The sequence below is a fragment of the Perissodus microlepis genome, chromosome 11, assembly GCF_051167445.1.
Source record: "Perissodus microlepis isolate ML-2025 ecotype Zambia chromosome 11, ASM5116744v1, whole genome shotgun sequence".
NCBI classification, from domain to species: Eukaryota; Metazoa; Chordata; class Actinopteri; order Cichliformes; family Cichlidae; genus Perissodus; species Perissodus microlepis.
The window spans coordinates 34,129,399-34,152,395 of record NC_140471.1 but is presented as its reverse complement, the minus strand read 5'-3'; the positions used below and the strand labels follow the sequence as shown (position 1 = coordinate 34,152,395).

Below are 22,997 nucleotides of genomic sequence, written 5' to 3'. Positions count from 1 at the left end.
TGGCAGGAGAAAGGTATGAAGAAAGTGAAAAAAGTGATTCAAGAAGGTTTTTTGCTTCCAAATGCTGAAAAAAAACAAAAAAACATGTCCAGATGTCATTTAACTTCTACAAACAGGACCTGCAGTGATGCAGTGACTGAAATCAGATAAATGCACCATTTTTCAGAAACTATGCCATCACATGGCTATCCTGTGGAAGCAGAAAAACTCCCTCTAACAACACAGGGCTTCATGTAAGCTGCCATTCCTTGTAGCATAACCATGAAACTGCTATGAACTTGCTCGTCCAAGCTTCCTGACGTTACCACATGGGACACAAGAGGAGCTTTGTGATAGTGTTTACATGGCGTGACTTTTTGACCTGAACGGGCCACTGTTGTTTGTTTTCACATATACAGCAGTCGGAGAGAGAGCTGGCCCAAAGGAAAAGGAAAAAAATTCTGCTCTTGTTTGTAATAATTGAAGGAATTAACATTCATCACCAACCCCTGAAGCATTTATCTGATTACATCAGGATTTAGTTCCTTTTCTAATAACCCAAAACCAGATTTGTCTGGCAAAGTATTAAAGAAGTCTTCAATTCGGAGCCAACTTCCTCAGCTAACTTGTCAGCCATTTCACAAGAAGTGCTGGATTAAAAATCCTTACCTCGCATGGCAGAGGCAGCCAGGTGACCGTCATGTAGCTGTGCAACATCTGGAGCTTGGCCTCCAAAGAAAGAGCCACACTGGGTCGAAGGGGGAAGGAAAGGGAGAGAGAGAAAAACAAGGTAAAGTTCAGTGAGAGGGAACTTTCTGCCAGGGCTTCCTGTGCTAATGGAAAAGTAATTGCTGTTGTTGTTTGGGTAGCCGATTATGTTATTTTTATAATCTAACAGCGTTTTTGTCATTACACAGACAACAGTCATGAGCTGGATTCTAAAGCATCATAATAACGGGCAGAAAAATAGATACAAAACAAGCAGCAAAGGGAAGTCAACAACAAAAACACAGCGGTGAAGAGAGATTTAGGTCTTACGGCGAGAACAAGATGTGAAAGCATAAAAACAGAACATAAGTTGTTTCATGTGATAAATGCCAGTCAGTTGTCTTCTTAGAGTGAACCTACATCTACAGCTGTGTCTATCAAATAAGGAGGTTGGCATACGTATAAGTAATCCCTGGTGAGCCTAAAGTTCAGGCTTCAGCTGCTGTAAATGTTCAGTTTCTGATGGGTTTTTTTCCATTTTTGGTTCTGAATGATGTCATTAAGCAACAATGTCTCTAATATGGTCACCTTGGATACGCAGCATTGTCGTTAATCATAAGAAAGCTGGGTAATACTTTTAATTGCTCATAAATAAACAGTAACAAGTAAATTTTGCCATTTAATGTAACATTCACTGTATTTTTTTTTCTTTTGTTGTAAATTTGTCCTGTACTGTCTTATTTCTTCTATTTTATTTTATTTTATTTTATTTTATATTCTTTACTTGTGTGTGAATCTGCATACTCCATTTTTCACTTTCCTGCTGGAACACATGAATTTCCCCAATGAGGAACAATAAAGGATATTTCTATTATTTCCATTTCTATTAATAACAGCATAACAGACTGAGGACAGCTAAACACTGCAGTGCATCTATAAATATAATTTTGGTTGGCTTTTAAAAAACTGAAATTTATATTACTATTACTTGTTTTACAAATGTTAAAAAGACATGTCTTTCCCCCCCCCATGTTTTACAATCGTAAACAAGCAAATAACTTCAAGTACGTGACATATACAACCGTGTGTGCATGTCATCAAAATCTGCCTTGAAGACTCGCCTCCATCTCACCCTGCCCCTAGCATCCTCCTCTGTCACGCCAACAGTCTGCATGTCCTCTGTCACTGTATCCATGAATCTTATCTGAGGTGTTCTTTTCTCCTCCTACCAGGCAGCTCCATGTACATCATCTGTCTAATATATCCACTGTCCCTCCTCTGCACATGTCCGAACCATCTCAGCCTTGTCTCGCTCGACCTGAGCCGTCCCTCTGATGCACTGACTTCTAATCCTGTCATTCCTGTTCACTCCAAGTAAAAATCTTAACATCTTTGGCTCGGCTCTGCCTCCTCTTTTTTTTCTTCTTTTTAGTGCCACCATGACCAAACCACACATCATAGCAGGTCTTATTACCATCTTGTAAACCTGCCCTTTCACTCAGATAAGCCATCTTTCTAACTGCCTATCAACTCACAATTAATGATGGGTATTATAAAGTGTAACCAAAAGTCACTTTAAAATAAGCCCATGTACAAAATAAGGAATTAATCCAAACAGTGACTCATAGAAAGCTGCTCTGTCAGAGTCCCCGAGTACAAAGATGGAGCTGGAAATAATGAGAATACGTGCTCTTTAAAGGTAAAGTTAAAATAAAGTAAGTAAAGACTCACATGGATCTAAATGGTGGAGTAAATGGCAAAATCACTAAAAGCATCTCATTGTCGTATACTCTTGTTGTGCTATGGCCTTTTAAGTCAATGACCTTTTCAAACAATGTTAACAGCCACTCACATAATATCATCTCAGCCCGCCGTTTCATCTGAATAAGACCTCTGGTGTCACTCACTGACGTAAATAGGGTGGAAGGTTATTTTTTTTTGCAGAGCGGCTATTTTAGTGCTCCTTCCTCTGGTTCATTCATAGAGAAGCGTCTGAGCTAATCTAATTGTCACTAATCTGGAGTCAGCAGTCAATCCCTACACACTGAGACTCGTGTTAAAGAGACAGCTGTCGATAAGGGCAAGCGCGCACAAGTGAGCATGTGCCACTCTAGTTGTTAACCGTGTCCTTTGTAACTGACAAACCAAACAGAACAGACAACCAAAGCTGGATTTAAAAAACGTAAAATCTTTTTGTACCTTGCTAGCATCACGTTGTCTGTGTCATCTTTCCCCCACTCCCAGTCCTTCCCTGGATCCACAGCAAAGTGCAGTGGCAGCATTTTGTGCTCTGAGTCAGTGAGAGGGATCACAACTGCTGGTGGAAACAAGAATAAACATCAGAAAACAATAAAAATACACCTACATAAGTGAGGACTGTGTGCAAACCGCATCTTTCATCTCCTATTTAATATTTAGCAGTTGGCTTTGGATGGTTTTGAGTTTTCTGTGCAGTGAATTTCAAGTATAGATATGTAAACCGTGCACAAAATCAGGATTTAGACTCCACTCTTGCAATTGGAAAACATTAAATCACTGCATGGTCTGAATTCCCATGCTTATTGACATTAGCATGGGAATTCAGACTATGGCTGCGTCCCTATTTGATTGCAAATCCTTCCAAGGCTGCATCAGGAGTAGTATAAACAAGGCTCCCCACAAATGTGACTCGACCTATCCCAAGATTCACTGCACGCCAAAGAAGTCACAAAGTGAAGAAGCAGACCAACCACGTCCGAGCCAGAAGCACAGCCTTGGATTCCTGGGGTCACTGGGGTTTTTTTGTGGGCAGTTTTTTAGTGTGCAAATGCTGTCAGAGGCATTCACCGTAGTTTAGTCAAGTTCAGGCGAGAGTGCAGTACTTACAAAAAGAGAAGAGAGCTGTGACTAAATGGAAAACAAATCTACACATGAGTGTGCTGGTGCTCTAGTGTTAATAATATCTTTTTTTCCAGTTGTTTAAAAACAACAACAACAACAAAAAAAAAACACATTACTGGACCCCTGATAACATCTTTCATCTTGTATTTTTAGCCCAACCTGGAGCTGAGCTCCATGGATCACGAGGTATACTCAAAAGCCCAGTTCTCTTTAGTCATCATTCCCAAATAAATCATCAAGAACAATACGCAAAAAGGACTTCCCCATCAAGCAGCGGCACCAAGCTGTAAAGTAAGAAAGAAACCCCTAGTGCTTACTAGAAACTCATCAACTTCTCTGGGGGAATATTTGTATAAGCATTCCCCTGATTGATGTACTCTCCTTTATGGCTTTAAGATATCAGCTGCTTACTACCAGCCCTTGAAAAAGGAATCAATATTTATGTGATCATTTTAAAGGATGATGGAGAGCATCACCTTGCTCTTTCGAGCTGTCCTTCTGTTCCATGGAGACCAGAGCAGAGAAGTGCGCCTGATCGTATGCCAGGACCAGCGGAGAGCGGTGGCACTTGGCAGCTGGCACTTCCAGCGGTAGGTAGATGCCTCCGAATGGGATGGGAGCAAAAGCTGGAGGGTGAGTAATAAGCACATTAAACATCTGCGAAACGGGACCTCAGCTGTTTCTCAGTCAGTAAAGCACAACAGAAACATACGAGTAAACAATAAAGATATACAAGGACAATACTTCACTTGTTGGAAGATTTTTAATCTACTTGAAATTGAAAAGATCATTATCAAAAAACAACAGCTACTAAAAGATAGCAAACTGTTCATGCTTCAGTTTATTCCCAAGAATGCTGGTTTCACATTTGTTTTTCCAAACAAAGTGCTCCAATATATTTATTTAACCTTATTCCACAAGGAAGAGAAACTCTAATGTTATTAAGATGAGTCTTTTGTGAGACCTGTCCTGGGATGAGACAGGCAAGCCGTCACAGCCCAGCTGTAACCAGAGAAACCCTCTGAAGCACGGGGAAAACATAAAAGGCTGCCAGGAGTTCATACTGTTTGTTTTAACTGTAAGATATCAGAAGGGCAGAGTTCATTTGAAATACTGCAATCATGAATCACAGATTATCTGGTTCAAAGCTTTTGTTTGGCCTCAGTTTTGTAATCTGTAAATGACAAACATCTACAGTCCTGTTCACAGAAAAATAGTCTTAAAAAAAGCTGAGCTCATCTGGAATCTTAATCCCATGTGAATGTACCCAACTAATTTCCACTAACGCTGGAAAACACACAATGTTATTTACATGCTTTAATTTAATCCAAAATGTTTCATGTAACCGTCTCACGTACACTTTGGTTAGCATAAAGTCCTCAAAAGTTTAATTGCATTTAGTCGAGCAAACGAGATCTACCTACAGCTGAGTTTTTCATAAACTGGCTGCTCATACAAATAAAACTAGCCTTTACATCACTTTGAGATTATTGTGCTGCAGCTGGTAATGTTTTCTGGTTCCGCGACTTTATGAAAAGCCCATTTCTGGTCAGTGACTTCATATCTTTCATAAGCTGGAGATTCAAGAATCCAAATGAAGACAGATTATGTTCTTTGAAGGGGAAAAAGACATTTTCTGGGTATAAGTGGACAGAAAATAAACAGGCCCTGCTACATTCGTGTAAGGAGGCTGGCACCACCACTTTTGAAAACATCTTCCATCAACAACATCGCTTTCTGTCTCAGCTAGCCTGTTAGCTTGAAACTGCAGCATGTGCACAGAAAGACTGTCGATGTGCAGACCACAGCTTCAGCGGGTCATTGGGAATTTAAAAAACATACAGGAAACAGCTTTAGTTGTGGTTTTTGTCAGTTTGGTCAAATCGGCAACTTTGAGTACACTTGTTCAACCGTTTAATGCAAATATCTGCAGCAATTTAGGCACGTAGATATAGTCAAGATGACCCACACGAGCAGCTCTAAGGTTTTTATAGATGATGGTCCAAAAAAAACAGAAGACGGGCTACAGCAGCAGAGGACCACACTGTGTGCCACTCCTGTCAGCCAGTAAATGCTGTCAGACTTAGTTAATTTCTGCTCTAACTAATAAAGTGGCAGTTGAGTGTATATTTACTGTGACATCTTCACATGTGTATTGTAATAAGTATTCTGAACTACTTACAACTTGCATCTAATAAAAACCTAAAAATCTACAGTGACATCTTTTTTTTAACTTATTGTGTTCACGAAATTTTCCAAAAACCTGACCTCTGACCTTGAGGTAAAGGTTTATTCAAACATCCAAGAGTTTTAGTAGATGTAGCTAAGGCATTAATTTGAAAATCCTACGTCCCCTCGATCTCGGCTTAGAGTGCTCAGAAAGTTGGGTGTTCCCGCCGCACGCCCGGAGGGTTGACAACAATCCCTCATCAGACTTTCATGGCTGCAGGTTAAAAACGGAAACTAATGAAAATGGAACATTTAAAAACAATAAAACTAAATTGAAAGTGAAATAATGAAAAGTCTTTTCAGGCTTATTTACCCTCTCCTCCCGAGTCCCTCAGCATGGTGTCAGCGACCACCACGATGGGCCTTCTAAGGACATGAGCCAAGACAAAGACGTGAAACTCCTCCAAACTCTCATAAACCGGCTCGTCTGAAGACTCCGCTCTGGAAACAACGACAGCAACAGTTTCTTGTTTATCAGAGATGATTGTTTACACCAAAGATAACAGTTTATTACTACCAACTTGAAACTTTGGCTAACAGTAAAACTTAAAAACCACATTGTGTTAGTGTGGCTTTGGTTTTTATAGCTTTACAGTCACTGCATTCGACCCAGTGGACTTTTGTTTGCCACAGTAAAAAAGCAGATGGACTAATGAGGGCCGGTCACTCAGTTGTGACTGTGCTTGTCTGTTCATGAATAAAAACATGACTGTGACTAAGTGTGCTGGGTTAACAGTCACTGCATTGTCCGGGCCAGGCCTTACCCGTTGGTGCCGTTGGTGCTGTAGTGTATTCTCGGTTCGCTGGAGGCGAGCTTTAACAGTTCATTCCACTCTTTCTGCCACTCCTCCTCCGTGTACACCAGCCCAGACTGAGGAAAAAAGAAGGGCACACAAACACAACTGCCATTTAGAGAGGCCGTGTCAAATGTCACAAAAGCATGTACTGACGTTATGGCGTCTCACCTCAAGGTTACATGCAGACAATTGAGTCTAGAGCCTTTAGAAACGTACTGTCGCTCGTACAGCAGCGACAGAGCAGAGCTGTCAACACATATTCTAAATTTTATTAAATTAAATTAAACTGACATTGGTTTGCGAGAATCAATAGTCATCTGTGGAAAATCTGGAAAAGCTGCACTGCTGCTGGCATGAGAAGAGAGCAGTGATCGAGTGTGCAGTTAAACTGACAATTAGGAAACATAAGAGGACAAATATCAGCTGAACAATTCAAGGCAAACGCGTCCAGGGTATGTTAAATGACAGGGATGCCAAATAGCTTAAAGCTCCATATGACCTTTAGATGCGAACTTGAAGCTTGATTTAGACTTTACATCTTAACTTGAGTAGTAACCGGAAACTCCTTTTATCCCTACACTGCAACCTTCCACGCCATTCAAGACGTCGGGGTATGCGTTGACCCGATTTGTAGTTCCATTTCTTGGGAGGTGCACGTCAGGTTACGTTGAATATTGCGGTGCAGGGTTAAAATGCTGTTCTGGTTATAACATGGCTCTGACCCAGAAGTACAATTCAGATGGAAAGGATAGATGTGAACTTAACTCTGTCCAAGCTGCTGATCTCAAAGGTTAAATTTATAGTACTGTGTTTAATTCCTGCTATAAGTGGTCAACATTGCTGTTTGCATATAGACCTGTGCTGGTGCGTCTGCATTGCTCTGCCATCACAAGTAAAAGTGAGCTTTCATTTCAAACTTGGAGCTAATAATTTTAAATTCTTCTCCTTCCTGCTTCCACTTTAACAAAATGCAGGAAGGAGAGAAGACTTCAGAACCAACTATGAGCAAAGCAAGAAAAACACAAAGGTCTACACTGACAGCAGACAAGCTATCACATTAGCAAACTGAGCAAGCCAGAGGTAATTAGAGCATATTACATTTGGTTTCACAGAGGTATTACCTTGTTGCTTAACAACGACACGTGTTTATGCTGCATATTAAAAATATTATTATAGAAAATTAAAGAGACCTATTACAGATGTTAATGTCTGTGTCACTGCCACACTTACAGGAAGTAACAACAACAACTGTGTGATAATGATGGTAAATAGTTCACAACCCAACACTGCTAAACACAGAGTGATTAACACTCAGAGCCCTGTTTGTAAACATTACAAACTTAGTCAGCATAGTGGAACATTAACTCTTCTTACTGAATAATGAATAGATGAGTGATAAAAACTTCAAGCGCTGCAGGTCCCGGGAGGTTTGAATTTTTCCTGTTTTATGTTGAGGAAAAGATTATTCCATGTTTGTCACAGCAGAGCTTACTCAGCGTATCAACCGGCCATTCTTCTATAGCTTAACCCAATAACTGTATTTGTTAATGCTACGTAGAGCTTAAAAAGGACATCTTTATGTTGAAATAAATGTAGAAGCTATAGAAGCAGTTATATCTCACTCTGGTTTTGTACTCGTGTGGAATTAATGCACAAAGTACGATATTCGAATGTTTTGTTTAAATGAATGGTCAAACTTGATTTGTGGCCAGTTTTGACAGCCACCAAATAAAATCAATGACCTAAATTCACACAGAGCAGCCACAGGCCCGAGCACTGCCCACGGAGCAGCTCCACTAGAGCGTGTTTGGTTTAAGTGATTTGCTTGAGGATGCCTCAGATATTCTGCTGAAGAACGGGTGAACATCATGCAGTCATTCATGTGGTTTCCTCTTACTGCGGGTATGTGCATGCTGTCTGCATCCACTTTAAAAAAAACATACTTGCTGTGCTACAATTTTAAGCTTTCATGAGATAAAAGTTGTGTTGTGTAAAACAGGCTCTAAAATCCTGTTTTTGCCACATTGCGAAAAAGCGTTATCAGTACGCAACTAAGAAAAAAGGTGGAGATACTTGTGCTTAGAGTTACATTTCAGAGTGATAAAACTATCTCAAAATCAATGTTTGAATTTGATATGGCCATCAGTCATGTTGCCATGGCTGCAAAAAAAGGACAAAGGTGACTTTTCATGGTAAAAACAACAATTTTCAAAAGTTAGTTAACCAATAATGAGTTACATGGAAATTTGGTTTGATATGTAAACCTGCAAGTGCCACTTTTTTATTTTATTTTATTTTTTTTAAATACAACAGCGCTGCTAAAAATGTTTGAATTTAATCCAGAGTACTGCTGCACAATTAAAAATAAATTTAAAAAATAAAATAATAAATACTAAATACTGGTCAAAAATGCGGGAAAATAGATTTACAAGTTTCCATTTCTTTGTACTTTAATTATAATTTAACTGAAAAAACAAAGAATAACTTAAACTAAACTAAACATAACACAACCAGGAACAGAGTGAATTCAGAAAGGTAAGGGGTTTACAAAAATATATTTAAAAAAAAAAAGTTTTCTTTTGATGAAAATGAAGGCCAAAAGACAATTTATCGAAAGTACCTGTTTTACTCCTTTCAGCTGCTCCCACACCACAGGCTTTCTCAGTTTTACCACAGATACCCTTCCTGGTGCAACCCCATATCTTGTTTTACTAATTATTGTAAATCAAATGTAAGTAGTAAAAATGTAGTAGTAGTGGAGGAAACTAAATAAAAACGAAAACTAAATTCTAATGATTCAGAATTCAAACTACACCTTGTTTATCTTATTCTGTGCACTAGCGCTGCCCCTTCATCTTCTGCTGTTTCATCTCTACTTTACACACATCCTCCTTAATGGCTGTATAGCACTGGTGGAACTGCATGCTACTCGTTAAATATCAAATGTTATGCAGGCTGACTTGAATTATCTGGCATGCAAGGCATGTGAAAAGCCTCAACTTGCCTAGTAACTTCTCTAATACAGTCATGGGAATAACAAAGATAGTCAAGACTAATGTGCAGCCTCTGTGACAGACCTCTTTGTTCTGCTGGGTCTGCTGCCACCTCCACCTGCGCTTCAGTGCCTCTCTCTCCAACCCGTGATCCATCAGCGCGTACAGGGACTTCCGCAGCATCAAGTCTCGGTCGTGAAAGCCCCACATACCTGCAATAGAAACAAAATCAGGTCGTTAAACACACATCAACAGAATCTTTTGTACAACCACATCTAATCATATAGGTGTGCAGATGTTTCAGGGGTTTTTCCTGTATTGTCATGTCCCAAATAAAACTACAAACTTACAATGGCTAAAGGGTCTAACTGTCTTTTAATGAGAACAAGTTAAGCACATGAATATTATACTCACACCTACTATAAAAGTCTGGAACAATGCCTGCACAGTTGGAGCATTATTAATTTTCTGAGCTAGGACTCCTAAGTGGGCTGTAAAGGCAAAGTGAACGTGCACGGCAACATTGTAAAATGCAATTAGTGCTTAAGCTAACACTGGAGTTCCCTTAATGAATGCTAATGGAGTGTGAACCTACACTGTATTGGGGTCTTGTTTGAAAGGCCCGTGATACTCACCGAGCGAGGCTGCATGCAGCAGGCAATTTCCATCTCCGCTTGTTGCCAGAGGTAGCAGACTCTGGCAGTTTGAAACCACTTTTGTCCACCAGTTCAGCCGCCCTGCAGGTGAATAATAAATGTTTAACTCACATGTTTGCATGACAAATATGGTGAAGTATTCATCCAAAACAACTGCTGTGCAAATCCTCAAAAAGATAGTCATTTGTGTCAACATGTGATTTTCAAGTCAAAAGACTTCCAGAGAAGGTTTTCCTCTCGTGTCAGCAGTCTCAGCAGTGTGTCATTTTGTCTTATTTTGGAATGAAACGATTCACCTTCAAAAGTCATAGCCTATAATTATGAGTTAGTGATTACAACACCTCTGCCTTTACAGGTATTCAGATTTTGCTACAACTGTCAGAGCTGTTTGAATGAGTTATGTGTTTACTGTCACAATTTAATATAATGATGTTGAAAACAGTCTATTTTCCTGCCCTAGCTGCACACACGAGGTGAGCACAAAATAAGAAATTCAACACAAATTTTGATTCAATTTTATTTATGCAGTGCCAGTTCACAACAACAGTAATCGCAACCCACTTCACATTGTTGGGTAAAAGTCCTACAATACTAGATGAAGAAGAACCTTGATAATAGTGCTGGACGATATGGAAAAAATATTTATCACGATATGAATTATTTTATATCACGATAACGATATATATCACGGTCAAAGGAGCTTGCAAAGAAAAGCATCTGGACTTCTTTAAGTTGCTTGAAGACGTTTCACCTCTCATCCGAGAAGCTTCTTCAGTTCTAAGGTCAAATGGTGGGGAGTCCCAGATTTAAGTGTGGTATCCCCCCAAAGAGGGACAAAAGGACCCCCTGATGATCCTCTAATCGCCTGAGTCAAGGTGTGAAAATGGGTGTGGGTCCCAATCAGCCAGGGTTTCGGGTGAGCTCATTGTGAAACCTGGCCCCACCTTATCATGCGAATTCCTGAGGTCAGAAATTCTGACCTGCAAGCTCCTTTGACTACGATGACCTGGATGACTGAGAACCTTCACAGAGATATATATCACGATATACCAGCGCAGAGGCCTTTGTTAATGAAATGGATGGTTGCGCCAATGTAGGGCTGCGTATCTCTGCTTGTCCATAGGTCAGTCGTCAAGGCATAATGCACGACACTGCAAACATCCTTCTCTACTTTGGCCCAGCATGCGTCATATAAGCGAGGTAACTCGACTTTACTGAAGTGCTTATGACCGGGCATAACGTACCTCGGATCAAGGACTTTGACAAGGTCACGAAAGCTGTCCTTCTCAACTATATAAACAGGAGCCATGCCTTTACAAATGTAACGCGAGATGGCTCCTGTGATTTCTTTATGGCGCTGGGACATTTTTTCATACAGCGTGCCTTGTGCGAAAGACTGCTGTATCCATAGTAACTACATAAATTGCAAAAAAGTGCAATAAACTAAAAAAAAAAAAAAAAAATTGAAAATAGTTTTTTTTGTTTTTTTACATATATTTCTAGTAATTTCAGAGGCTTATCCCTTTAAAACTGTAAATACAAAAAAGTTGCACAAAATAGTTTCCAACCACGAGAAATTTATTTTGAGTGTCTTCATAGTTTTATTTTTGAGATACACTAATTTTTATATACTGCAGGAAAAATGGAAATAAATATTATAATGCAAATTTGCAAAAAAAAAAAAAAAAAAAAAAAAAAAAGCATGTGCATCAAAATAAACTAATTCCAACAGTGTAATTTGAGTTATAAGCATCCCAGAAACGATACAGAAAAGCATAAAGTCGAACTTGACTTTTAGGAACACCAGCATAGGCTTATAAGGCCCTGAAGGTAAAAAACTACATTTTTTAATATGATGTCATGTCCGGTTTCGGCCAGGTAATGGCGGACATGCGATAGTTCGCGCTGACGTATATTCCAGCGTAGGAAGTGTTATGAACAACTGATCGGATCGGCAAAGCGCGTTTCTGCAATATTATGTTTTTGTTGTTGCAAATGCTTTTTATGCAAATTTTGCAAAGCTATATGTTGAAGGAAACCTTGACCTAGGACAAGCTAATGGCATAAGATGTAAGTACAACTCCTCTGGTTTCATACGCAAAAAAATAAATAAATATTGCGCTAGCTTATGTGGTTCCAGTTCTACAGGGATTTAAAAATAGATAGGCAAAACAGAGTGTGCCTGCTCCGACCGGTTTTAAAGGGTTAATGATATATTTTATGTAATAATTTATAAAATTAGGTTAGAAACGGTAGAAGACAAATGGCACGAAATACACTTTTCTATTGTCCACACGATATATATCGTCATATCGCCCAGCACTACTCGATAATCAGATTATCTCTTCTGAGTAGCAGTTGGTAAGGTTGGGAACGAAGAACCTTTTAACATAAACTTTGAGCACAACTAGACTCGTGGTGGGTCATTAGAGAAAGGGGAAAAAAATAAAAAATACTGGCGACTGCCAGTGTTACCGCTCAGCGTCTTAGAAGACACATATTAGAAGACCTTGGTTTCAAGTTATCACATTTACAAATGTTCAGGATCTTGACCTTTGACTTTTAGGTCTAGGTCACTAAGATTTGAACTTGTCAAAGAGGTTTAGTAGATACACCTATGGTATAAATTTGAAGCTCCTACATCGACTCATTCTCGAATTATGTCATTCACAAACTTAGCTGTCCATGCTGCCTGCCCAGCGAGGTGACGACAAGGAGAAGACGGAAGACAGAGAGGCAAGGACCGAACAAGAAATGTCTCAAAATATATTTCACAAAACCACCAGCTGACACTCTGGATACAAAATTTACATTTGGAAGTGGCGGGTCAAAGTAACAACAAAACAAGTTCTTCAAAGGGGCCAAGCTACCACTGCAAAATAGCATTTTACCCTAGTTGGTAATTTAACATGAACTAGTCACAACAAATGTCCCTTAAAACAGCATGCCATGATTTTAAATCCAAATATTTAAAACAGAAGCAGTACATCTGTTGTCTTATAAATGCAGGAGTAGGCAATATATTTTGGAATAGAAACAACAAACACTCGTGTCACTTCAAAAGCACGCGGGGAGTAAGAACTGTCTTTTATCTGCAACCAAGTCAAGCCTAAAATCTCATGTATGGTACAGAGTTATACTAACCGGCATGCTCCAAGGCCACCATCATGGACTGCTCAATAAGGTCCCTCTCAATGAAGCTCCTGAAGTCGTCCCGGTACACAGTGAGGTCTGGCAGTTGGAAAGTGCACAGGGGCGTGTCCAGAAGAGGCTCATTGCTGCTACCGCCGGTGCTCGAGACGTGAGAGCGGGCCAGAGAAACGATGGTAGAGCTAGCATGAGAAATACCCCTCGACAAACGCTTCTCTGTAGCTACAGAGAGAGAGAGAAAAAAAGGGTGTTGCACAAAGTGCATATTTGCACATTATGATTTGTAGTTATTATGTTTAGTCTCAGGGTAGACTGGAATATTAAGCGGTAGGACAATTGCTAGTATTTTTATTTGATAAGGAATGAAACGGTGCATTAGTAACCTTTCGGGAATGATACATTATTTTTGGCAGCAGGGGGACATGCCTGCATTTTAAAAAGTGTGGACTCACCTAAACTAAGAGACAGCTCAACTAAACTTTCGCCCAAACATCCAATGTGAATTGTAACGTAGAATTTTGCATATCACAGCTGAAACACCAACAGGGCTTATTATCGGAAAACTGCTCGCTGACTTGGTGCTGTTGTCAGCGTTACACCGTGGTCATCACAGAAGCTGTGACATCAACCCAGCTCTGCAACCATTTTTACTCATATTGAAACTACTGCAGTCTACTCCTAAACCACTGTCGCTATTCAGGAAAAAAGAAAGAAAAAATAACATATCAGTGCTTAACCATGAAAAAGTAATACAGAAAGTTTAAACTTCTCATCTTTTCCAACCTTTGCAGTTACATCCCTGTGTCATCAGGGAATCTGGGTTCTCACACACTCGAGCCTCAAGCCTCCATTGCCAGCACCAGATTACAAAAATATTGTGACGTTTAAACCCTCTGTAATTGTCATTTTATCAGCTGATATGTAGTCACTGCATGTTTGCTGTAGTCAAAACATTTAGATTAAGTTGGTGCACCTAATAAACTGCAAACTGAACTCGTGTTTTGGACTAACTCACTTCCTGAGAACCTCACCTTGCACCACCTCATCTTGGCGATGGAGTATAGGCCGTCCTACCCGAGCCATCTCCTTTTCAGGGGCCAGATACGTTCGCTCTTCTGTGAACGAATACGACAGGTTCCCAGCATGCACCTGTCGCAGCTGCTCAAAGTCACTGAGGGCAGCAGTGAAATCCCAGTTCTTGCCTACGAAGAGAGAGGTAGGGAGAGACAGAAACATCTGTCTGAGTTAACTGCTCCAACAGGACTACCTGAATCTTTTTGGCAAGCAAATGACTGATTCCTCATCAGTTTAAATATTTACCACAAGTCAATGCAACACGGGCTTTGTGTTGTACCCAAAGGCCGCTGACACATTCCTTTACTTGGATAAACGCCTCAGCTCGCTGTCTTGCTGATGTTGCTGCAATGCATTACATTTTAACCCATATTCTTATCTGCAACTTGTGCTGCTGCTAGGCAACAGGAGCCCTGCTAACACTAGTAATACCTTCGTTCTATTAGACTTTGATAGCACAATTAACAGTAAAAAGCCAAAAGCACCTTACTGAGTCCACTGCCTGGAACATCATCTCCAGTTAACTTTCTATAACTACATCCCCACTTCTGCTTTTTTTTTTTTAAGTTTACTTGAAGCAGAAATGAAATTAATGGATTAAAAATAGAAGGGATCAAAGTGTAAAGACAAACAGATCTGATAAGTTTTCGCTTTACATCTGTATTTTCACATTGAAGGAAGCTACTAGAAGAAAGTGGTGCTTTCTAATGATGTGGAAAGCACAGCTGGAACGCAACGCTGGTGATGCAACAAAGCTGTGCTGAGAGAGAGCGTGAACTCAGGTGGAGGAAACAGAAATAGACTGGCATTTATAGGGCTTTTTTAGCCTTACAACTCCAGGAACCTTCGACCACAGTTAACCGCATTCATACACTTCTTTATTCCATAAACATCACACACTTTGTTTATCACACATCATTGGCCAATTTAGAACCACCAATCAACTTAAAAAAAGGATTTATTTGAACTGTGGGAGGAAGCTGGAAAACCCACAGAGAAATCTGCACAGGGCCAGAAGAAACATGTAAACTCCACACAGGAAACTCTCAACAGGTTAGAAGATTCAAACCAAGCACTAATCACTGCACTACTGTGAAAGAAAAGTGACAACAGCAGCTCTTCTTAATTTAATCTCAATCTAATTATTTGCAGTCAAAAAGCTAATAAATATCACATCAAACCACAAGTGCGAGAAACATAAATATAAAGCAAAGCAAGCTTTATGCCTGGCTCCATCTATTACCAACTATTTTATACATCGTGAAATACATCATTAAAACACTGCTGCTTGTTTAGTCTTAATATTTAAGTTCAAGTCTTAATTTAAACAATAAACTATACTTTAAATTAAGGCTCAGTCTGAACTAACATCCATTAAGGAAGGAGAAAGGAAACGTCATGTTGCATTCATCACTTTAGCTTTGCAATATTGTTAATAATGAAATTCTACCATCCTCAGTAACTCACCCTCTAGCAGGTCTCTGGCCAATCCCGGTTCAGCTCCAGTGGAACGGACAAAGTCGGACAGGACTGCGTCCATATCCACGGTCATGTGATCATGAATTCACAAGTTGGCGGGTTGCATCCAGGCATTAAAAAGAAAGAGAGAGAGAGAGAAAGAAAAAAAACTGTACTCTGCTCTCCCCGACAGGGCAGCAAAGTGAATGGATAAGGTGGAGTCGGCCTCTACCTTCAGCTAGTCTGTCAGCCACACCTGAAAAAGAAGGGGGGAAAGAAGACAAAGTAAGATTAAGGCTGCAGGTAAAAACCCATCAGAGTTTAAACATCCACATTAATCAGCTCATAAGAAATGAAAAGAGTGCAAGAGGTGATATAATAACCTTATTCAACCCCTTTTTGAATATAAACCTGTTGTGGCCTGGATGTTTTTGAACTTGACACCTTTCACAGTCACTTGTCCCGCCCATGAAAACAGCAGAGACACACAAAGAGCACAGGTTTCACTAACTGCTTGCACAGAAACTAACGGGAGTCAAATGACAAGTCGAGTAGCTCTGCGAGGTGTGATGTTTGTCATGTGGGAAACTTTACTGTGTGGTTTCAGCTGCTTTTATGAAGACTCTTTAATTAAAGCTGACAAGTTAAAAATTTAAAAGTCATGACTCATGATCCCTGTAAAGTCTGGAATCAAGACAAGTGCTTCAATCACACCTGCAAATATGACCTGCTGAAAGAGTAAATGAGTGTGCACCAAGTATAATTTACTACATGGTTTCCCACTAAACTACATTTATTTGAGGAAGTGTCTCCGCATCTCATCTAAAGAGAGAATGTAGTGTCACACAACTGATTGGTGTGCTTGGTGGAAATTTTACTTTGGTTTAACGTTCTTCAACATTTTCTGTTACGGCGCAACTGCAACATATCTACAATACACCAAGACTGCATTTTTGCTATTGAGCAATTTACTGGCCCTATAGATATTTACTAGCCCATCAAAAAAAGATACCTTTATCTATAAAAATATAGTACTTTTTATAATTTATATATTTTTTGTAATTATATATCTATATATCCATCCTGCATGATGCACTTATCTCTGCTAGAAAGCATGGTTGTTGTATGTTTGCAATTAAGAAAGAAATCAATCAAATGTAAATTGTGTCAAACTAGACAAAGAGTTGATCTGCATGTAGAGCTTCTTATTCCAACTTTTTAAATTTAGTTGTGCTGTTGTGTAAAACAAACAATATGTGAAAGATTCACCTTATTCACATTTAAACCATCTTAACTGAAAGTTTCTTCAAAGAATTGTATTCCCATTTAATGTAAAAAGAAGATTTGTTTTGATTGGTAGTAACTGTCAGCCCCTGGGTCAGCTGCTATTCATTTCCTGTAAAATGCAGAGAATATTGTTGTTGATGCAGACAGCATTTTAGCATCTTCACCTACATATAAAACTTCATACCACTCGTTTAGTCCAATGATTGTGACTATGATTGCTCCACAATGACCAGTCAGCAAGCAGTCAAGAAAATAATGGGAAACCTTGTTCACAGAAATACCAACACCCTATATGAATATTTCTGAAAACATTAACTGGAAAAGGTCATGGCTTTTACCAAGAAAATCCCTACTAACCAACAAACGAGAATGGCGACTTTCCAAATTATTCATAACTGTTGCTGTGAAAGTGTTGTTCAACCAGAAATTAAAAAGATGGGAACGGACAACTTGTGCATGTTTTGTAGAAACTATAATGACACAGTGATGCATCTTTCCTGGAACTGGGGGGGGGGGACACTTTCAGATTTTTTTTTATTTTTTATATGCTCTCAGTAAACATTTTTCCCAGACTTCACTAACCAACTGGTAATTTGCCAATGTCCATCTTTTATACTATCTGTGGAACCAACAAGCTGAAGTCCAGTGCTGCCACATCTGTACTTTATATTTACTCTTGTACATCGAGTGTAGATTAAGCAAAGACTAAGATAAATTTAAGATAAAGCAAAGAAATAACTAACTATGTGGAATTATATGTCTGGCAAAGCAAGAGGTAAAAGAAGTGAAGACGTGTCACATCCAAGTACAGCCTGAGGGAGTGGTTTGGTATGAGGAAACACGTCGTGCCTTTCACTCATTTGAAATCGATTAGTCTTCAAATTTCAATGGCAGAGCCGAAGGACCCACAGTGAGCAAGCTTCAGTTTGCCACTAAAATCAATACAGAAACATCATCAGGACTGAAATAAAGACAGACTAAGGATCGACGGGCCGTTGGCATAAAGGATATAGAGGGCAATCGATGCACAGCAGACAAAGACTATGAATCAAAGTAGCCCTGGTCTGACGGATGTAATTTGGGACCAAATCAAACCAACGGGCCTCTATTTTGTTTTGGTGCTGTAGCCAACGTGATCAATTAACCAAAAATATTCAGTTGGAGATACGAAATAGAGACAAAAAAAATCTCTAATGCTTTCCCTTTCACCCTTAGTGAATGTTTGAGGAGTGCATACGTAAACCCGGTGCACCAAAAGCTCAGGTCTCAGGATGCTTCACTGTGGTTTTTTTGTGTGTTTGTTTTTTCTTGGGCTCTGTGTGATATTAGTGAGAGTAGATATCCATGACATGTTCATCTAAGCCACACAACTTTGGCTGTGAAGACATAAGCTCCATCCAGCTGCTGTCAAGACCTTGTTTCCAAAAGGGGGAGCTACAACAGTTAGTTTCAAACAAACAATTAACTGAAGGGCTGCACGAATGCCCACTATGAGGTAAAAAAGAATTAGTCCAACATTAAAAATACAGAGCTGGTAAGCACTTTACTATGTCTTCAGAGGGCTTCCATCCATCTTTGCCAAACATTTGGCAAACAATTTCTCTTTTATATATTTTCTTATAATACAGTCATAATACACTCAATTATATTTCAGTATCATCTAGAATATGTGTAACAGAAGAAGAAAAATTACCCCTAAGAGGAAGTGGGAATTATGCTGTTATCCACTGTAGTGTGGTGCAGAGTTTTTTTTTTCACTTTACTTCCATTTTTTTGATAAGCAGCATGATGAGGAGGAATGAAGTAGTGATTTAGGTACAAACTCCTAGCAGGGATCTGTCATGGCCTAGCTTTATTATCCACCCTTATTTCTGATCAATGAGGTTCAAAAAGGAAATAAAATGTAACTATAGATAGTTTGTTTTTTAAATGTTACTCTATATGCATGTAAATCACTAGTTTGATGAGCAAAGTAATATATTATAGTGACTGCTGACTCCCAAAATAAAATACCTACAGTCATCTATTCCCATCAGTCTCATGGCTCATCCACCACCTAGTGTTCCTGCTTCATCTGACTCAGTGAACTCTTTTCCACTGTGCCTGATGAGTCACGAGTTTACTCTTCTTACACCTCTCCACCGTTCTCTCGCTTTCCCTGCCTCCCTCGGTTTCTTTATCATTATTAAAGGCACGCAGGCACACGGGGGAGAAACAGACTTTCTCAGGCAGCACTGTATTTCTAGAGCATTCTTTGCAAAGTCAGCAGCTCGACAGTCTCCTCTGCAGGGCCTCCCAATATTCTTGCAGTTTGTCAGTTAAGTGAGATCTACTGATCACATACACGCAGTGTAACGAAACAGGCGGAGATCTCATTTGAACTGATACAGAAACGTAGATTAGACTGTATTCTGACCAACAGCACATTCGTGGCCGACCAGAAGCCACGACCGACACTCTGGGAATCACTGCGACAGGTTTTGAGTCACTGTCTAACAAGCCTTTGCCCTAATTTGTTTGTTTTATAACAATTTTATTGCATTAGTAGAAAATTTGATATAGCATAACTACTATAACTACTACACTGACAGGGACATGCTGTAAATGAAGTGAGGCCCACTGCAAGAAAACTGAACCATTCAAATTATCATCGCAGCTTTCTGGCAAATTCTTTTTTTTTCCTGGTATAATACTTAAAGAAATGAAAGCGTTTAAAAAGGAGAAAGCAGATTAAAACATACAAACAGGAAGCCACTAAGTTGTGACAATACCACAGCATAGTAGATGTACAGGCTGCACCTTAAGTTCTGATGGCTAAACAGTGATGGCTTTAGCAGCAGCATCAACACGTTTTACCAACTATGATGGCTTTAGCAGAGGACAGAGGTCGTCTAGTTACGATGTAAATCTGTGTTTTCTTATAATCCTGTACCATTATGTGATGTATAGTCTCCCAGCACAGGCAAAAAGTACTCAGAGCCATTAAATATAAAAAAAAGTGGAAGGGTGATAAACAGAGGGCTGTGGACAGAATGTTCTCGCACACTAATAGAAACCAAGCTGCTGCTGATGTGTAAAGCTAAAACCATCAAATGGCACCTCCTTCAAAAACACTTTTTTCCAGGATCAAGTTGGTAAAAATGACAGTCTGTGTCCTCCAAGTCTTCTCGCATTACACTATAATAAAAGTCACATATTTTATTTTTTATTCTGTGCTGGATAAGATCTGAGCGCATCAGGTCACTCATGAATCAACCGTTTCGATCACAGTTACTTCTTAACTGTAAAACTTTTTAATGGTGCTGTACAATAAAACTAAAGTGATAACACAGGATTAAATTATGGCGGAACTTAAAGTCATTAAGACCGCAATAAAAATGTTTATGACACTGAACACCCTGAAGGGAAAGAGGAAGTGTGGGAGGCCATAAGTTTATGGCATCCATCAAATGCTCATCATTTGTTGTGGTGTTGGCGCACACTGTGAAACTTCACCACAGAGTTTGACACCCAAAGGTAATTACAAAGCCAGAGTTCACCTTTAAGGTTATAGCGGGCTTAAAACAACAAAACATGACGTCTAACAAATACCTTGTATTTCATGCCCTCAAAATCTATTATTACATGGTCAAAAATTTCCATTTGGCAGCCAGGGAAAAAACATTCTCAACAAGAGAGACCCTGCGTGGATTACTGAGCAGTACTATCGCTGCTGCCAACATGGGCCAGCCAGTGATTTGTATCAGGGATGGCTGAGCTTTTGTCTGGCAGGAGCGCTTACGTAACAGGAGCTGCTGACAACACGTGGGTGCTGAGCTGAGGGCAGGAGAACGGCCTGGATCACGGAGGGAGACGGAGAGGTCACCACAGCCCACTGCGCCAGCCGTTGGTGGGCTGAGGGGGTCACTTTGTTGCTTGGATTGGGACTGCAAGTTTGCTTTGCTGTTCTTTACAGTATTTAAGGAGGACACATTTTTATGGTTTTACTGAACACACGAGGGCTGTGGAAAGTGAGCAAAAAAACCCAAACTATCCACTTGTTATGGTGAAATTACACGTAGTATGGTGTTACAATATTAAATTGGAAACAAAACCGCGCTGGCTTCGTATGATTATGATAATAAAATAATTGGGATAAAATCTTTGCTGTTGTTTTTTTTTTTTTGCATTAATTTTGGCAAAACTGAGAACTGCAGCTCTAGCATCTATATCTTGTCATTTTGCTTCTTTTTGTGCTTTTTATGGATTTAATTACATTTTGTATCCATCCACCTGACCTATCTTCAATATTGTCTTTATCACAAAGAATGTTTAATCCAGAGCAAAACATTTGCCACTCAATCTGTCCTACTGGATACTCGCCTTTTCCTTCAAAGTTCTGTGTTTTTGTCCTTCCCTAAAAGCTCGGTCTCACTCACTGTTTACTTCAGCTCCAAACAAGATGACTGAAAGGGGCCCTTGGTGTAAAAGAGCTATATTTAAAACTCAAAATATTTCAGTAGAAGAATTTATCAGTAGGTCTTGCTTTCAAACTGTTTCTCATCTGGTATACTTTTGACTCCGTTACTCCTGCTGTGACTACCAGGTAGTTTTCCTGAGTGCTGCCTACGTCTTTAATTCATCACAGTCTGAAACCATAAACTTCTCTTGAGGAGGAGGAGGACCTGTGGTGGCCACTGTGTGGTGGGGCTAAAAAATTCCCTACTGGATATTGACGGTGTTAATGCTTTTTTCATATATTGATTTGTTTTTCATTATAGATTAATAGGGAAGGGCAATATGGCCAAAAATATTTATCACCATTATCAAGCACCGGATTATAAGGGGCACTGTCGATTTTTCAGAAAATCAAAGGATTTTAAAAGTGACATATTTTCAGAAAAACACTGTAATAACAACGGCCCGCTTACATGCTCTACCTAAAATTCTGCTTTGGTGTGTATCTGACAGACGAAAGCCAAACCAGCTCCACATCACTGAAGTTGCAGCATTTTTACAAACCAATTCTGGTTCATCTGTTTCATTCAACTATTTCGCCCTTCTCATTCTCCGTCGCCGCCGTGCTTTTTCTGCCATGTGCGTATGAAAACAAAGGCTCTGCGCATGCGCGTTTTACCCATATTCTATCACGATATTTCATTTTCCTATCATTGCCTAAGGTTATACCGGTATTACCGTGAACGGTATGATATGGCCCAGCCCTATAGATTAACATTAAAATTAATCTTAAATGGCATGTTTTTTTTTATGTTCAATAACTGCATAATACTTTCAAAAAAGTTAACAAATCAGGCACATATTAAGACTCAACGCCATGCCCCTCCAGCTGTTCAGCTAACATCTGTCCACTTTTTGTTCCCCAGTTCCAGCAGGCTAAATTATTCACTACTCTTTATTTCCTCAACCCAGAAACAATGGTTGCCACATTCTTCACTGGTACTAATTTACCATGAATGCAGGGTAAATTAAATCTAATTTCAAAATAAAAACAAAGCTGAGCTTTGCCACACCTAGAAACTGATTTCTGAAAAAAGCAAACAGATAAAATCACTTTTTTTAACATATATGTAGCATAAAATCTCTCAGATCTGTGGCAGAGCTGGGATGGTGTGGAGTCCTATTATGGTAAGACAAACAAAAACGACTGAAACAAAAACATCGAGCTGCCCTCATTGCTGTAAATTTCCATCTCGCACTCTCCAAAAGCCTTCACTTCTTATTACTGGCTCAGCAACATTGTTTGCAAACCACGAGTTATGAACCACGTTTTCCTCTGGCCTGAAACT

At 39.5% G+C, this 22,997-nt stretch overlaps 1 protein-coding gene across 2 annotated transcripts in view; it reads right to left on the bottom strand.

The window, feature by feature from the left end:
• The window catches only part of otud7b (OTU deubiquitinase 7B), a 45,582-nt gene that overhangs the window by 6,038 nt on the left and 16,547 nt on the right, over positions 1-22,997 (bottom strand). Inside the window, exons 2-11 of one of the 2 annotated variants that reach the window (XM_084944345.1) lie at positions 15,934-16,180; positions 14,424-14,594; positions 13,387-13,614; positions 10,222-10,323; positions 9,671-9,798; positions 6,561-6,667; positions 6,110-6,237; positions 4,044-4,193; positions 2,887-3,004; positions 649-727 (exon numbers count right to left, since the gene is read on the bottom strand). In XM_084944345.1, coding sequence (XP_084800471.1) covers positions 649-727; positions 2,887-3,004; positions 4,044-4,193; positions 6,110-6,237; positions 6,561-6,667; positions 9,671-9,798; positions 10,222-10,323; positions 13,387-13,614; positions 14,424-14,594; positions 15,934-16,018 — 1,296 coding nt within the window. In that variant the 5' untranslated portion in view covers positions 16,019-16,180. The remainder of the gene's footprint in view (positions 1-648; positions 728-2,886; positions 3,005-4,043; positions 4,194-6,109; positions 6,238-6,560; positions 6,668-9,670; positions 9,799-10,221; positions 10,324-13,386; positions 13,615-14,423; positions 14,595-15,933; positions 16,181-22,997) is intronic. The other variant, XM_084944346.1, reaches the window with a different exon arrangement.